Here is an 18,089-nt window from a genome sequence, read left to right on the forward strand (position 1 = left end):
GTTTAGTCCTGCTGTCTTGCTCACCACAAAACCAAAGGCCATGATCTTGAGGATACACTCCAGGGAGAAGAGAACGGTGAAGGCTGTGTTCAGGTGCTTCAGTACCGTGTCATACGCTGCTGGAGCTGAGTAGTACTGTGGACAAACAGGACACAGTCAGAGTGAGACCGGGATGTATCGAACAGTGATGGCAAAGAAGTGGGTTACATATTTAATACAAAGAGACAGAGATGTGTCATATTCAATTGTTATCAGACAAAGAGGGTTACACTGGGATTGCTCCTATGGATTTGAGACTTTGAGAGTGAAACTAAATTCTAACAAAGGCCTGCACATATGTCATGTTTTTAAACTGTGTTACAAAGACATAGGTTTCATACCTTCATCATGAGCACCACAGTGTTGAGGGCGATCATGACCATCACTGTGTACTCAAACGATGGTGACGCCACAAAGTGCCACAGTCGGTACTGGAAGGTCTGTCTGTTCTGGGGCATGTAACGCGTCAGGGGCTTGGCACTGATGGTAAAGTCAATGCATGCCCTCTGACGGAGAAAGAATAAAAAGAAGAGGAAGAAATCAGGAATGAAACTGTGAGATTATTGTGATCAATCAAATGTGTATATCTGATCAAGGTAGCAAGATGGTTATTGTAGGTCAGGTATTCCCAAACTGGGGTACGCCTACCCCCAGGGGTATGCAATGCCGTTGGGGGTACGCCAAATAAAAATGTGATTCACATTTTAAAAAATAAAAATAATAATAACTTACATTTTTTTTCTTCACATTTTCAAACAGTATATTTTTATTTTCCAACTGGTTTTTTTCTCGCATGAGTAGCCTCGTTTCACTGCCAAAAATAAAATTAAACCATCTAGTAGTAACATCCAATCATATTAACCATTACTCTCTCATGGGAAACCTTCACTCTTGAGCAGACATTGAGAAATTAAACAAGACAATTTGAAAAATAAGCCACAGGAGTTTTTTGAGTGAGAATAAAGACGACTTTCGAGTAGTGAGACAACAACACTGTTTCACGACGCATCAGTAACATGGCAGGAGATTTTTGAAACAATTACTGCTTCACATACAAGCCACTGAATTATATGCGTTACAGCTGGATGAGTCAACAGACATGGCGGGCCCGGCACAGCTCCTGGTATATGTCCGTTACATTTATGGGGGGTCAATTAAGGAAGACATCCTCTTCTGCAAACCACTGGAAACCAGGACAACATGATAGGATATTTTTAAAGTACTGGACAGCTTTGTGACATCAAATGGACTTTGTGTTGGTATCTGTACTGATGGCGTAAAAGCCATGACAGGGAGACATAGTGGAGTGGTAACACGCGTGCAAGCAGTTGCTCCCGATGCCACTTGGGTACACTGCAGCATCCACCGAGAGGCTCTTGCTGCCAAGGGAATGCCTGACAGCTTGAAAGACGTTTTGGACACTACAGTGAAAATGGTGCAAAGATATGGGCAGCGACTATGTAATGCTTTACAGAAGTGAGCTGGTTATCAAGGGGCAAAGTATTGACATGTTTTTTAATTGAGAGACGAACTTAAAAGTTTTCTTTACTGACCATAATTTTCACTTGTCTGACTGCTTGCATGATGACGGGTTTCTCACACGACTGGCCTATCTGGGTGATGTTTTTTCTCACCTGAATGATCTGAATCTCGGATTACAGGGACTCTCCGCAACTATATTCAATGTTCGGGACAAAATTGAGGCTATGATTAAGAAGTTGGAGCTCTTCTCTGTCTGCATTAACAAGGACAACACACAGGTCTTTCCATCATTGTATAATTTATTGTGTAAAAATGAACTCAAGCTTACTGTCATGTGTGCTCCCTCTCGGGCCTCTAGGTCACCAGGCTGCTCGTTATGGAGCACACCTGTCACCAGCGCTACGCGCATAATGACATGCACCTGGACTCCAACACCTCCTTGATTACCTGCCTTTTATATGTCCCTCCCTTTAGTTTCTTCCCCAGTCATCACTGTTTCTATTCCTGTTTCATGTCGGTATGTTGTTTGTGTTATGTGTTTGTTTCATTTATTTATTAAATGTATTCACTCCCTGAACTTGCTTCCCGACTCTCAACATTAGTCTTTACACTTACGGACAATGTCAAATGTGATATAGCCAAGCACCTGAGTGAGTTGTGTGCTCAATTACGCAGGTACTTTCCCGAAACGGACGACACAAACAACTGGATTCGTTATCCCTTTCATGCCCTGCCTCCAGTCCACTTACCGATATCTGAACAAGAGAGCCCCATCGAAATTGCAACAAGCGGTTCTGTGAAAATTTAATTTAATTAAAAGCCACTGCCAGATTTCTGGATTGGGCTGCGCTCAGAGTTTCTTGCCTTGAAAATCACGCTGTTAAGACACTGATGCCCTTTGCAAACACGTACCTATGTGAGAGTGGGTTCTCGGCCCTCACTAGCATGAAAACAAAATACAGGGACAGACTGTGTGTGGAAAATGATTTAAGACTGAGACTCTCTCCAATACAACCCAACATTGCAGAGGTATGTGCATCCTTTCAAGCACACCCAGTTATTCACAATTTTCGATGAACAAATAAGGTTTTATATGTAAGATGGTTAAATAAAGAGCAATATTATTGATTATTATTATATTATTATTTGTGCCATGGTCCTATAAGAGCTCTTTGTCACTTCCCATGAGCCGGATTGTGACAAAAACTCACACTCATTCTTATGTTTAATAAATGTATCGTATAGTGTGTGTGTGGATGGGGCTTACAATGATGGCAAAAAACATTTGAGAGTGCGCTGACCCTGGTGCTAGAGGGGGTACGCAGCTGGAGGTTGACTGTTTGAAAGGGTACAGGACTATAAAAAGTTTGGGAACCACTGTTAAGTGAATCAATTTCATAAAATCCTGTGTTTATTTTTGTGTTGTAAGAATGTATGTACAAGTTGAGTATTTGTATTTATTATGGATCCCCATTAACTGTTGCCAAGGCAGTAGCTACTCTTCCTGGGGTTTATTATGGATCCGCATTAGTGTTGCCAAGGCAGTAGCTACTCTTCCTGGGGTTTATTATGGATCCGCATTAGTGTTACCAAGGCAGTAGCTACTCTTCCTGGGGTTTATTATGGATCCGCATTAGTGTTGCAAAGGCAGTAGCTACTCTTCCTGGGGTTTATTATGGATCCGCATTAGTGTTGCCAAGGCAGTAGCTACTCTTCCTGGGGTCCAGCAGTAAGGTGCCACCAACCTCCTGTGGTCTATTGCTGGCAGCACCTATTCACTAAGTCAAATTCTGGGGTGATGGGGTCCAGGAGTATGTTTAAGCTATAGTAGAATGGGAGTGCATTTGTGTGCTGCTTTTCTGTCCTGTACCTCGTTCTTCTCCAAGCTACACTCCTCCATCATCTTATCACCCTGTTCCTGGAAGGTAATGATGATGAGAGCGACGAAGATGTTGACAAAGAAGAAAGGGAAGACCACAAAGTAGACAACGTAAAAGATGGACATCTCCATCCTGTTGCCCCGACTTGGACCCATGTCCTCCTCTGTCACGTCCACAGAGTGCTGCAGAACCCTGGAGGTAAGGAGGGAGAGAAAAAAAGTAGAGAGAGATAGGGAGGGAGAGAGAGAGAGAAGGAGAGACAGAGAGAGAGAGAGAGAGAGAGGGAGGGAATAGTAACAGGCAAATGTCAACAGTCTCTCTGAATCCCTTATCAGTTGCATTCATGTTGTGTTAGAGCATAGTGCTGGGAACATCAGGGACTTACTGCGGCCAGCCCTCTCCAGTTGAAACAGTGAAGAGAGTGAGCAGAGCCCAGCACACGTTGTCATAGTGGAACTCATGCCTCTTCCACTCCCTCTTCTTCACTTCCTTCTTGTCTCGAGCGTAGTCAATGTAGTAACCTCTGTGAGAACAGAATAGAGGTTAAAGGACAGAGACAGAGGAGGTAAGGATTCCTCTGATCACTCACCAATTTGAAATGGGTGTTGTGTGGACGATTGTGAATAAGTAAACGATTTGTTGTCTTTGTTTGTTCCAGTGTTTGTACTGTGAGTGGAGGCTGCTGAGGGGAGAACGGCTCATAATAATGGCTGGAATGTTTTTTATGTATTTGATACCATTCCATTCAGTCCATTCCATCCATTATACTCCATTCCAGACATTATTATGAGCCGTCCTCCCCTCAGCAGCCTCCACTGGCGTACTGTACATCTGTGTTGGACTCACTGGCACTCCTTCTCTGTGTCCATGGAGCTGTCAGTGCAGTAAAAGAACTTTCCCTTGAAAAGCTGAACAGCGATGACAGCGAAGATAAACATGAAGAGCTGGTAGACAATGAGGATGTTGAAGACGTTCTTCAAAGACGTCACCACACAGTCAAACACCGCCTGTATAGGAGGAGGAGGAGAGGATACATGGTTCCACGGATAGAAGGTAAAAACCCACACTCACTGGAAATTCCCTGAAAGATTTGAAAGATTTGATTCATTTTAATGAAGGACCTTTATGGAAAAACCACTTGGATATCACATGTGATCTTAACGCAAAGTTAATGTGATAACATGTGACAACATGTAAAGCAACATGTGATAACATGAAACTACACATGTGAAATCATGTGATTTTCCACATGTGAAATCATGTGTTTTTCCTGTAAGGGGAGCCAAGGTCAACAAAGCATTGGCACTGGTAGACAGGGTTGGGGTCAATTCCATTTCAATTCAGTCAATTCAGGAAGTAAACTGAAATTCCCCAACCATGTTGGTATATGAACATAAACACAGTACAGTATGGTACCTTGAGTTTGGGGAGTCTCTTGATGGTCTTCAGAGGTCGTAGGACTCTCAGAACCCTGAGGGACTTGATGGTTTTGATGTCTCTGCCTTTGTTGTTTCTGTTGATGCAGACATGTGTTTTAGTGTACTGTGGGCTCACAGGGAAGAAACACAAACACACATGCATGCACGCATGCACACACACATGCACGAGCAAGAGCACACACACACACACACACACAAATCTCACAAACACACAAGTGTTCACACAAATTAACAAAGAAGGTCTTAATTAATCTTTTGTAATTTGAATTCAGTAAAAAAATTTAAATATTTGTAGCTGAGTGAGAAGTATCAGAAAATAGACATGGTGAATCGTGTACAAAAAGCATGGGAAGAGTATGAGAATTCTATAAGAAGTGCAACAGGGAATTGTATGAGAACTACATGAGAATTCTATGGGAAGCGCATGAGAATTCGATGAGAAGTGCATGAGAATTCAATGAGAATTTTCTGAGAATGAGAAGTGTGTGCTTTACCCAATCACATTCCTGGAAGCCCCAACAGTGATAAATTCCACAGGAACAACAGAGAAATAGAAACATAAAAAGAGATCCACAACGAGCACCGCTCAGAGGATCACAGCTATATCCACAACAGAGAAATCAACACACAGTCATATCTACATACAAGGCAGGGGAGAAGCACACATTCATTAACCTCACAACCCAGAACTAAATCCTGTGTGCGCCAACTACTGTACTTGATTATGTTATTAGCCTGTTAGCCTACAAAAGACTGAAAGTTCAGTAACATGTCCACTTACATTTTAGTCATTTAGCAGACGCTCTTATGCAGAGCAATTAGGGTTAAGTGCCTTGCTCAAGGGTACATCCACAGATTTTTAACATTGTCGGCTCAGGGATTCAAACCAGTGACCTTTCGGTTACAGGCCCAACACTATTAACCGCTAGGCTACCTGTCGCCCCTTGTCAGAGGGAAAGAGTTATTAAAATATTTCAATCACCGCATGAGGCATCAACTAGAAGACGCATAATATATGTTGAGATATGCTACAGTGCAGTATATAATATAAGTTCTGCTACTCTGCTACAGTGAGTCAGTGTGATTACTCATCCAGCAGCAGAAGCGTTGTGTGACTCATGTTTAGGGTTGCAGAGGAAGGGTATAATACTGGAAAAGTTTAACAGTAAAGTACCATAATTTTGCTAACTTTCATTTTGGGGGGAATTTTATCAGATGAGATCCAGTGGCCTTTTTGGGTACTTCAGATTATCACATGTATCTGTAATTATCTCTGTGTGGCCTTATCACATGTACTGTAACATACAGTACCAGTCAAAAGTGTGAACACACCTACTGATTCAAGGGTTTTTCTTTATTTTTACTATTTTCTACATTGTATAATAATAGTGAAGATATCAAAACTTTGAAATAACACATATGGAATCATGTAGTAACCAAAAAAAGTATTAAACAAAACAAAATATATTTTATATTTGAAATTCTTCAAAGTAGCCACCCTTTGCCTTGATGACAGCTTTGCACACTCTTGGCATTCTCTCAACAAGCTTCGTGAGGTAGTCACCTGGAATACATTTCAATTAACTGGTGTGCCTTGTTAAAAGTTAATTTAATTTAATTCATTTGAGCCAATCAGTTGTGTTGTGACAAGGTAGGGGTGGTATACAGAAGATAGTCCTATTTGGTAAAAGAACATCTCAAATAAGCAAAGAGAAAACTACTTTAAGACATGAAGGTCAGTCAATCCGGAACATTTCAAGAGCTGGCTCTCATGAGGACCGCCACAGGAAAGAAAGACCCAGGGTTACCTCTGCTGCAGAGGATAAGTTCATTAGAGTTAACTGCACCTCAGATTGCAGCCCAAATAAATGCTTTACAGAGTTCAAGTAACAGACACATCTCAACATCAACTGAGGAGAATGCGTAAATCAGGCCTTCATGGTCGAATTGCTGCAAAGAAACCACTACTAAAGTATACCAATAAGAAGGAGAGACTTGCTTGGGCCAAGAAACACGAGCAATGGACATTAGACCGGTGGAAATCTATCCTTTGGTCTGATGAGTCCAAATTGGAGATTTTTGGTTCCAACCGCTGTGTCTTTGTGAGACACAGAGTACGTACACAGAGTACGAGTACGGTGGTTCCCACCGTGAAGCATGGAGGAGGAGGTGTGATGGTGTGGGGGTGCTTTGCTGGTGACACTGTCAGTGATTTATTTAGAATTCAAGGCACACTTAACCAGCATGGCTACCACAGCATTCTGCAGCGATACGCCATCCCATCTGGTTTGCGCTTAGTGGGCCTATCATTTGTTTTTCAACAGGACAATGACCCAACAGACCTCCAGGCTGTGTAAGGGCTATTTGACCAAGAAGGAGAGTGATGGAGTGCTGCATCAGATGACCTGGACTCCACAATCCCCTGACCTCAACCCAATTGAGATGGTTTGGGATGAGCTGGACCGCAGAGTGAAGGAAAAGCAGCCAGCAAGTCTCAGAATATGTGGGAAATCCTTCAAGACTTTTTGAAAATAATTCCTCATGAAGCTGGTTGAGAGAATGCCAAGAGTGTGCAAAGCTATCATCAAGGCAAAGGGTGGCTACTTTGAAGAATCTAAAATCCAAAATATGTTTAGATTTTTTAACACTTTTATGGTGCTATTTCATAGTTTTGATGTCTTCACTATTATTCTAGAATGTAGAAAATAGTAACAATAAAGAAAAACCCTTGAATGAGTAGGTGTCCAAACTTTGTGTCACGTTCGTTATAATGAGTGGACCAAAGCGCAGCGTGAGTAGAGTTCCACATAGTAATTGAGGTGAAACTTCAAACAACAAATAAATAAACGAACGTGCAGTTCGTAGCGCACATAGCACTAAACAAAAACAATATCCCACAACGCAGGTGGGAAAAGGACCACACTAAGTATGATCCCCAATTAGAGGCAACGATCATAAGCTGCCTCCAATTGGGAACCATACTCACACCAACATAGAAAATAAAACCTAGAAACCCCCCCTAGTCACGCCCTGACCTAAAACACAGGGCGTGACAGTACCCCCCCCCCCCCCAGAGGTGCAGACTCCGACCACAAAACCTGCACCTGGATGGGGAGGGTTAGGGTGGGCAACTGGCGTCGGTGGCAGCTCCGGTGCGGGACGTAGCACCCGCTCAGACCGCGGATCCGGGCATGAAGCTGGGCTAAACGCCATGCCCAGACTGGGCACCGGAGCAGAGGAAGGCTCCGGCCATGGAGCGGGACTGGACGCCGTGCCTGGACTGGGCACCGGCGCAGAGGACTCAGGGCTGGTGACACACTCGTCAGGGCGAGTGCAGGGAGCCGGCACAGGACGTACCGGACTGGGGAGGCGCACTGGAGGCCTGGTGCGTGGAGCCAGCACAGGTTTCACCGGACTTATGACACGCTCTTCAGGGCGAATGCGCTGCAGAATACACCTAACCAACATCTCTCTCCGATCTCCCTCCTCACACTGCTCCATCAACTCCCCGACGGTCTCTGGCTCTCTCCTCGGCTCGACCAACCGCCCCTTGTGCCCCCCCCCCCAAAAAAAAAAAATTATTGGGGTTTCTGTGGCCGCGGACCCCGGAATCGTCGCTGCCCCCCTAGGCGACTCCCGCCAAGGAAGGGTCTCGCATCCACCCATTATTTCCTCCCATGTCCAGCTCTCCTTTTCCTCCAGGGCACGCTGCTTGGTCCTGTAGTGGTGGGATATTCTGTCACGTTCGTTATAATGAGTGGACCAAAGCGCAGCGTGAGTAGAGTTCCACACACTTTTATTATTTATTTTACTATGTCTATATATATTTGTTGTAAATGTTTTGGCGGAAAACTAGTGGCAGAAAAAAGTAAATAGTTGGAAGAGTTGCAGAGTCAATTGAAAATAATGGCATTGTTGATTAGACGCTTTTTCATTAATTAGGCTATCTTGAACCGTATGGTATATCCACTAGGACAATATGGACACAGATATAATTAAAAAAAAACTTCAAAAGTTATTAAAGTATAAAAGATCAAAATGACCATAGATTGCCATAGATTACCTGTTAATTACCACAATTACAGAAGACTCTGGTAACTTTGGTAAATTACCGGTAACTTTGCAACCCTACTCACGTCAGAGCGAAGGCGATCAGAGCTCCCACCACCACGATGAAGTCCAGAATGTTCCACAGGTCACGGAAGTAGGAGCCATCATGAAGAAGCAGTCCCAGGTCAGTCATCTGGAGGACACCCCACACACCCGCAAACATACACAAGCCCACAAATAACAACAACATACACACACACACACACACACACACACACACACACACACACACACACACACACAACAACACACACACACACACACACACGACAATATAGATACACACACACACAACGTACATATAACACCATAAGTTACTACACTGAAAACATTGTTACATGTTTATTTCTGTGCATAGTTTTAGTTGATCATTTTACTTGATCATAATTGATCACTTCTCTTTGAGTATCCCACCTTTATAATCATTTCAAACGTGAAGACTCCAGTAAAGACGTAATCAAAGTAACGGAGAACCTAGAAAAGCCAACACATCCAACAATTATGTGAGAAGATATACACACATCCACATCACTGATAGCAACATTCCAGATTCCTATTGAACTCACCCTGTTTCTGTCAGAGTTGGTGCACACAGGGTCTTCAGCAGCCAGAGCGATGCTGCTAGCCACGATCACCAGCAAGATGGTCATCTCAAAGTAGCGCATAGTCACCACATAGTGACAGATCCTCCTGATCCTACAGATCAATAAAGTGGAGAGATGGTCAACAGTATCAGATACACAAGTGATCGCTCATGACGACAATGATAAATATAATGACTACTATATTGTATCTGCAAACATGGTCACAAAAAAGATTACTGATAGAGAGCTGTAAAGCTACAAAGTATGAGAGAGTATGTGAATGTGTATTTGTGCAGTAAGAGCACACTGACTGATGCATAAACACAGTAGCCTTTTCTAACTGGGTTCAGACTCTGAACTTCAGTCCTTTATTTTCTTTTACCTTTATTTAACTAGGCAAGTCAGTTAAGAACAAATTATTATTTACCATGACGGCCTACACCGGCCAAACCCGGACAATTGTGCGCCGCCCTATGGGACTTCCAATCACGGCCGGTTGTGATACAGCCTGGATTCGAACCAGGGTGTCTGTAGTGACACCTCTAGCACTGAGATGCAGTACCTTAGACCACTGCGCCACTCGGGAGCCCCACATAGAATGCTCCTTACATAGAACTGAACTGAATAGACTAGTACTGCACTTGAATGCATGCCAAGACATGAGCAGGAAGGAGAGTCTTACGGGTTGGAGGCCTTGAAGAGAAACATGCTGCCAGGAGGTACAGGTTTGGGTGGTCTAGCCTCCTCCTCCTCCTCCTTCTCCACCTGCGACTCCTCCTCCTTCTTCTCCTTCCTCTCATGATGGTACACCTCCACCTCCTTGCTGCTGTGTAAAGCTAAAAGTAAATTGTAGATAAAACCTGTTATTTGACCTGGTTCCTCCCGAGCATGACAAAAGAAGTTCCATCGTTACTGTAACCATCCTTGTTCCAGCAGGAAACCATACAGAACCCTTACATTGCTTTCAAAGAACTACTGTAAAATGTTGAGCACCATACCTGTCATGGGGGTGACCTCCAGCAGTGGCTGTGCTCCAGACATCTCTATGATCACACTGGTCTGGCTGTCTGGGCCTTGCTCTGACTCCTTACCCTCCTCAAGGTTCAGGGAGGCTTGGTTGTTCTCTGAGTCACTGACCCCTGCTGCTGCCTGGAGCTCTGAGGGGTCTGCGAATTGCTCTGGGGCTGGCTCCACTGGAGGGTCCTGGGACAAGGGCTCACACTGCCCAGTCTCCCCCACCTCGCCCTCCTCCATCTGGGGTGGAGGTTCCAGCAGGGGTGTGGGTAGGTACTCAGGGAAGTCATCACATAGGGGAGGCTCAGGGATGTCTGCAATACACACCCTGCAGAGGAGATGTATGGAAGAGAATGTGTACATGTGTTTAGACAATTAGTCTAATCTCAAGAATCACAATGCCGTAACCCTTATCATAAAATAATGGAACCGAGAACCACTGTCTTACCTCAGATGCTCTTCTTCACTCTCTAAGTTGATAATAAGGGCTCCTCCTTCATCCTTGCCTGACACTCCTCCCTCCACCTCAGCGAACTCTCCTTTGTCCTCTTTCTCCTCTTTCTCTTCCTTCTCCTCCCTCTCTTCCAATATCTTCCTCTCGCGGCTGCCTGATCCGCTGACCTCCTCATGTGGGGACTCTCTGCTCTTGGCCTCAGCCCGGGCCTCACGGTGACGGTGCCTCCTATGCCGCGCCGCCCCTCCCTCCTCCGCCCCCCCAGGGCCAGGCCTGGATTTCCGGGCCACCCTGTGCCTCCTTTCCCCACCGGTGAGGCGATGGTTCACCGCTCTCTCCTCAGCTAACGTAAACAGAGGCACAGGCTCCGAGTCTGGGGGTTCCGGTAGCGGGATGGCGATGGACATTGGAGGTTCAGGCATGGGCATGATCCCGGACATGGGCGACTCGGGCAGGTGACCAGGGCTGGCGTCTGGGGAGAGGGTGGGGGCGCGGTAGGCGGTGGTAGGGGTGTCAGTGGTGTCCTCGGTGGGGCTGCCTCCGAACAGGACCTCCTGGCTCTCCATCTGGCGCCGCTTGCGTAGCTGGTTGGCCCTCTGCTCCCACACGGACCTTCCTCCTCTTCCTCCTCCCCCCCCCCTCCTCCGTCGGTCACGGCGGTTGGAGAAGGCATTGGTGCCATTGGGGGGTTGGTCGGCTCCGCCCCCAGCAGTGCTCTCCTCCTCTTCCTCGGGGACGGCCATACGGCCCCTGTGGATGGCCTTCTTCCTGCGGAGGTAGGGCCGCCTCCTCCTCCTACAGAACACAATAGAAAGCCTGTCACTAGAGGGCAGCATCTCGCCCACGTCACATGTACACTTATCAATGATAAGTTACACCTCACACTAAATATAGTATAGACATATTACATATTATATAACATAGTATCTATGTATGTAAATATGTCAATAATGAAGTACGAAAATTGCACAACAGAGCAATTTGCCATGAACATTTTGAATCAGAGATATTGTATGTTTTATGGCATTAAGATGAATTCAATTCAATTTTTGAATTATCATCTAAATAAAGCAAACATCCAGAAATTCGATTGAAATTCAAATGATGAAAATACCTGGGAAGAAAGCACACAAAATCAAAAAGGAATAGTGCAGGATTAAAATAGGGAAATATTGGGATATATAGAAATCAACTTCTTCTACTAAGATAAAGGAAATTGAATTAGGTGTGACAGGGGTACAGACAGACAGACAACTTTACTTACGGTATTCAGACTCTTTTGTAATCCATGTATTCAATGAGTGATTGGTTGAAAACAAGACATTAGTGTTTTTGGAACAGAGACAGAATAGAACAATCCTTGTGACACAGTCCAAAACCAGGTCAAGGGTCATGCCAGTAATGCCAGTCTAGTATATTTGGTTATATCTTATTTTATTTGTATTATTATAATATTTTGTATATTTGGCATGGGGATTTGGCTTTGACAGCTTGATAAATGGATCCTGTTCACTTAGAAAAATTATTATTTCTCAGTAGTGACAGTGGATGTTTATAAATCCTATCAAATAACAGTGGATATCCAAGTGTTATTACAAATTGTTTCAACTTGACCCTACAGGGGCAGTACTAGAATTGTTACTTATATTTTGTAGTATTTATTTTGGTTAGTGCCACATTACAGGCATAGAGTAACAAGACAACATGATGGAAGCAGCATGACATAACATTACACCATAGTACAGTATACGTATCAAAAGCAGTGGCATCTTGACAGCTCTGAAACACATAGGACTGACACTCAAATATGTTGTAACAGACAAATGACACAGTCAGTGTAACGTGCCTGGAGAAGATCAGAGGACAGTACAATCCATGCATCCTTTTCCCCCCTACCTGTACCTGTTACAGAGGGAGCAGAATGGTTGGTGGTGCTTATACACTAAGCATTATACTATGCTTATACTCTATAATTGCCCTGTCATTTGGTTTAATTTATCTGTTTACTGATATTCCCAAACAAACAAATCCTAAATAAATAAAAACATGCTTGTATGACTGGCCTGTTATCTTTCTTCATTTACCAATTGACTGACATGCTCAAATAAACAAAAAACGTATACCCTAATTAAAATCATGCATTACCTTACATTAGCATTTTAGCATTTTCATTAGCAAGTCCCCAGAGCAACATCTGACTCAAACCGAAGATGTTTGTCTAAACTTGGACGTGTGCCTCATCCCTAATTTCCCTAATGCAATTTCCATTACACATGCTATGTAACAAGCAAGTACACATTCATTTTCCACACGCAGCCCACAGAACATGCCTCTCTAACCCTGAAGATTGATCATGCAAAGAAAATCAACATTCTTCCTACGCCTACACCAGATTCTCAAAGAGAATAGTAGACCAGCGTTTTCCTGTGAGTGTTATGGCTGTGTAATCGATAGATATTGAGTTTGCATCATGATCACCCCTCAGTTTCAAATCTCCTCCTAATCTTCACCAAGACTAGGCCGAAGTAGGTGCCTGACCAACTGCCATTGTAATAGAAGCATAAACAGAACACTTACTCAGACATCGGACCATCTGTGCCTCTGGCGTATCTTGCATTGAAAAACTCCTCTTCCTCCTCTTCGTCCTAACAAAGGTAAAATAAACACAAAAAGTCATTTAAGTCCCACAAATAGTTTAGGATATAGGGCAGCTAACATTTGGGGCAGTGAGTAAATTTCAGGTCTGCTGAGCTCAAACTTGAACGTTGTGTAAATTCTGTGCAACTTCCAGTGCGCGTTTACTGTGAACACTGAGGCTGTAATAGCTTTAAGTTCATTTCAGACAGTGTTCAAGTAGGCTACTGTGGCTATTTGATCATAATGTAGGCCTACCAGTAGCCTACCATCAAAAATAATGGATAAAATGCATCCCATAACATTTTACCATGGAAATAGCTGTTCTATCATTCAGCCTACAGTAGCAGCCAATGTGTGGTGTTCAATGTAGGCTTAAATTCCATGAGACTTTTAGAATTTATCCACTTGTCATTAAGACAAGGAGGTGATTGAATATGTTGTTGTGTTGTTTGATGCAAGAAACCACTTTCTAAAATAAAATGCATTACTATTCCCATACCATTATTGCAGAGAATGAGACAAATTATGCTACCCTCTGCCTATTGGCTACTTAGCTTATTCAAGCCTGTCTGAAAATACAACACTGCCCCTTTAAGACAAAAAAAAGCTTTTACCTTACTCGCTTTTCAAAGATGTCTAAAAATGTTCATGTTTTGTGCTCTTGTAGGAAGCAATCACTTCTCCATTGCGGACTACAAATGATCTATAACTGGGCTAATAGCTCACTAACTAGCAAAGGATATGAACAAAATGTGCACATGTGGCTACATGCAGCTCTAGCTTTGATCTCAAAACAAGCACATCCAGTGGTCGGAAAGTACCCAATTGTCATACTTGAGTAAAAGTAAAGATTCCTTAATAGAAAATCATTCAAGTAAAAGTCACCCAATAAAATACTACTTGAGTAAAAGTCTAAAAATATTTGGTTTTAAATATACTTAAGTATCAAAAGTAAATGAACTCAGATCTTCATTGTAAAGGGTTTAAACACTGTTCCCCATGCTTGTTCAATGAACCATAAACAATTAATGAACATGCACCTGTGGAACGGTCGTTAAGACACTAACAGCTTACAGACGGTAGGCAATTAAGGTCACAGTTATGAAAACTTAAGACACTAAAGAGGCCTTTCAACTGACTCTGAAAAACACCAAAAGAAAGATGCCCAGGGTCCCTGCTCATCTGCGTGAACGTGCCTTAGGCATGCCGCAAGAAGTCACGAGGACTGCAGATATAGCCAGGGCAATAAATTGCAATATCCGTACTGTGAGACGCCTAAGACAGTGCTACAGGGAGACAGGACGGACAGCTGATCGTCCTCGCAGTGGTAGACCATGTGTAACAACACCTGCACAGGATCGGTACATCCGAACATCACACCTGTGGGACAGGTACAGGATGGCAACAACAACTGCCCGAGATACACCAGGAACGCACAATCCCTCCCTCCTCAGACTGTCCGCAATAGGCTGAGAGAGGCTGGACTGAGGGCTTGTAGGCCTGTTGTAAGGCAACGTTGCCTATGGGCACAAACCCACCGTCGCTGGACCAGACAGGACTGGCAAAAAATGCTCTACACTGACGAGTCGCGGTTTTGTCTCACCAGGGGTGATGGCCTGTACTCTGGAGCGGGATCGATTTGGAGGTGGAGGGTCCGTCATGGTCTGGGGCGGTGTGTCACAGCATCATCGGATTGAGCTTGTTGTCATTGCAGGCAATCTCAATGCTGTGCGTTACAGGGAAGACATCCTCCTCCCTCATGTGGTACCCTTCCTGCAGGCTCATCCTGACATGACCCTCCAGCATGACAATGCCACCAGCCATACTGCTCGTTCTGTGCGTGATTTCCTGCAAGACAGGAATGTCAGTGTTCTGCCATGGCCAGCGAAGAGCCCGGATCTCAATCCCATTGAGCACATCTGGGACCTGTTGGATCAGAGGGTGAGGGCCAGGGCCATTCCCCCCAGAAATGTCCGGGAACTTGCAGGTGCCTTGGTGGAAGAGTGGGGTAACATCTCACACAAGAACTGGTACATCTTGTGCAGTCCATGAGGAGGAGATGTACTGCAGTACTTAATGCAGCTGGTGGCCACACCAGATACTAACTGTTACTTTTGATTTTGACCCCCCCCCCCCCCCCCCCCCCCTTTGTTCAGGGACACATTATTCCATTTCTGTTAGTCACATGTCGTGGAAATTCTTCAGTTTATGTCTCAGTTGTTGAATCTTGTTTGTTCATACAAATAGTTCACAGTGAGAGGATGTTTCTTTCTGAGTTTATAATTGCTAAAATATATTTATCTATCAAAAGTAGAAGTACAAGCATGAATCATTTAAAATGAGTTACATTTAGCGAACCAGAATCACTTTTTTTTACGGACAGATAGGGGCACACTCCAACACTCAGACATAATTTACAAATGAAACAGTTGGGTTTAGTGAGTCCGCCAAATAATAGGCATGACCAGGGATGTACTCTTGAGTGTGTGAATTGGATAATTTCCTGTCCTGCTAAGCATTCAAAATGTAACAAGTACTTTTGGGTGTCAGGGAAAATGTATGGAGTAAAAAGTACATAATTTTCTTCAGGAATGTAGTGAAGTAAATGTTGTCAAAATATAAATAGTAAAGTAAAGTACAGATACCCCAATAAAATTTCTTGAGTAGTACTTTCAAGTATTTTTACAGTACATTACACCACTGAGTGCATCTACTCACGACAGCTCATGCTGTAAACACAGTCCAGTTCAAAGGGAATGGATCCATATATGGCAATTGTCTATTTGCATATAGCCTACTGCAGCTCTGATTGGTTTTGGCGCACTGGTCTGTGTAGAGTATGGGCTGAGTCATGTGTGTCAATGCAACAGAATCCTACTCTGATGCGTTCTGCCTAGAACAAAATCTCTTGCATAGTTCATTTTGTTTCGGTATGTTGCATTGAAAGTGACTAATATTGGTTTGATTTGATCGCAATTCCCACAGTAATGGGAAACGTTGATAGTGTTAATTAACTAACAGGGAAAACTAATAGGAAAATCTCGTGCATCTCTGCGCGGGCTGATATTTCTTCTGCTCTGCAGTCCCGGAAGAGCTACGCGGCCTGCACACGTACGCAGATTAGAGGAAACATTGGCTATGACCATAGAACATGACCCTTAAACATTTCTTTGAAAGCACTTATTTTAATTTCAAGATAACCGTAGAAACTCTTAAAATAGTACTACACACCTTGGTGAGTTCCTGTGCGTTGGCAAGGTTATCCACAGCGATGGCCAAGAAGACGTTGAGCAGTGTATCTGGTCACAGTATGGTCAAGAATGCTTACAAGGGTGGAAGAAACTGAAATACATGAACTTCTGTCAAACAGTTCCACACAACATCAAAACCCATGACCCCTACTTTAGGCCTGCTACAACTTTCACATAAGGAGAAAGAAATACACTACTGTTCAAAAGTTTGAGGAAAAGCACATTTTTTTGAACAGTTTGCGCTGTTCTGTGAAGGGAGTAATACACAGCGTTGTACGAGATCTTCAGTTTCTTGGCAATTTCTCGCAAAAGTCTTCATTTCTCAGAACAAGAATAGACTGACGAGTTTCTGTCACGACTTCTGCCGAAGTCAGTTCCTCTCCTTGTTCGGGCAGCGCTCGGCGGTCGGCGTCGCCGGTCTTCTAGCCATCATCAATCCACTTTTCATTTTCCATTTGTTTTATCTTGTCTTCTCACACACCTGGTCTCAATTTCCCTCATTACATGTTGTGTATTTAACTCTCTGTTCCCCCCATGTCTTTGTGCGGAATTGTTTATTGTAAGTGCATGTGCACGTTTTCTCTGGTGTGCGACGGGTTTTGTACCCATTTGTTTGTGGTTCTGGTTACCGGTGGTTTTATGAATAAAACTGCTCCGTTGATTACCAAGTTTTGCTCTCCTGCGCCTGACTTCCCTGCCGCCAGTTACGCACTCCCTTACAGTTTCAGAAGAAAGGTCTTTGTTTCTGGCCATTTTGAGCCTGTAATCAAACCCACAAATGCTGATGCTCCAGACACTCAACCAGTCTAAAGAAGTCCAGTTTTATTGCTTCTTTAATTAGAATGACAGTTTTCAGCTGTGCTAACATAATTGCAAAAGGGTTTTCTAATGATCAATTAGCCTTTTAAAATGATCAACTTGGATTAGCTAACACAACGTGCCATTGGAACACAGGAGTGATGTTTGCTGTTGATGGGCCTCTGAACGCTTATGTAGATATTCCATAAAAAAATCTGCAGTTTCCAGCTACAATAGTCATTTACAACATTAACAATGTCTACACCGTATTTCTGATCAATTTGATGTTATTTTAATAGACAGAAATTGCACGTTTCTTTCAAAAATAAGGACATTTCTAAGTGACCCCAAACTTTTGAATGGTAGTGTATATAGAAACCTATCTACAATGTGAGCAGAAT

General features: G+C 43.6%; 1 protein-coding gene across 2 annotated transcripts in view; it reads right to left on the reverse strand.

Moving 5' to 3' along the window:
- The window catches only part of LOC115157164 (voltage-dependent R-type calcium channel subunit alpha-1E-like), a 67,960-nt gene that overhangs the window by 8,520 nt on the left and 41,351 nt on the right, over positions 1-18,089 (reverse strand). For both annotated transcript variants that reach the window (XM_029705173.1, XM_029705174.1), the window contains exons 18-33: positions 16,871-16,938; positions 13,580-13,647; positions 12,899-12,904; positions 10,997-11,797; positions 10,533-10,876; positions 10,217-10,370; positions 9,517-9,646; positions 9,365-9,424; positions 8,977-9,083; positions 5,335-5,346; positions 4,818-4,914; positions 4,248-4,408; positions 3,787-3,924; positions 3,392-3,593; positions 381-545; positions 25-135 (exon numbers count right to left, since the gene is read on the reverse strand). In XM_029705173.1, the coding sequence (XP_029561033.1) occupies positions 25-135; positions 381-545; positions 3,392-3,593; positions 3,787-3,924; positions 4,248-4,408; positions 4,818-4,914; positions 5,335-5,346; positions 8,977-9,083; positions 9,365-9,424; positions 9,517-9,646; positions 10,217-10,370; positions 10,533-10,876; positions 10,997-11,797; positions 12,899-12,904; positions 13,580-13,647; positions 16,871-16,938 (2,624 nt within the window). The remainder of the gene's footprint in view (positions 1-24; positions 136-380; positions 546-3,391; positions 3,594-3,786; positions 3,925-4,247; positions 4,409-4,817; positions 4,915-5,334; positions 5,347-8,976; positions 9,084-9,364; positions 9,425-9,516; positions 9,647-10,216; positions 10,371-10,532; positions 10,877-10,996; positions 11,798-12,898; positions 12,905-13,579; positions 13,648-16,870; positions 16,939-18,089) is intronic.

The sequence above is a fragment of the Salmo trutta genome, chromosome 21, assembly GCF_901001165.1.
Source record: "Salmo trutta chromosome 21, fSalTru1.1, whole genome shotgun sequence".
In the NCBI taxonomy this organism is placed as follows: Eukaryota; Metazoa; Chordata; class Actinopteri; order Salmoniformes; family Salmonidae; genus Salmo; species Salmo trutta.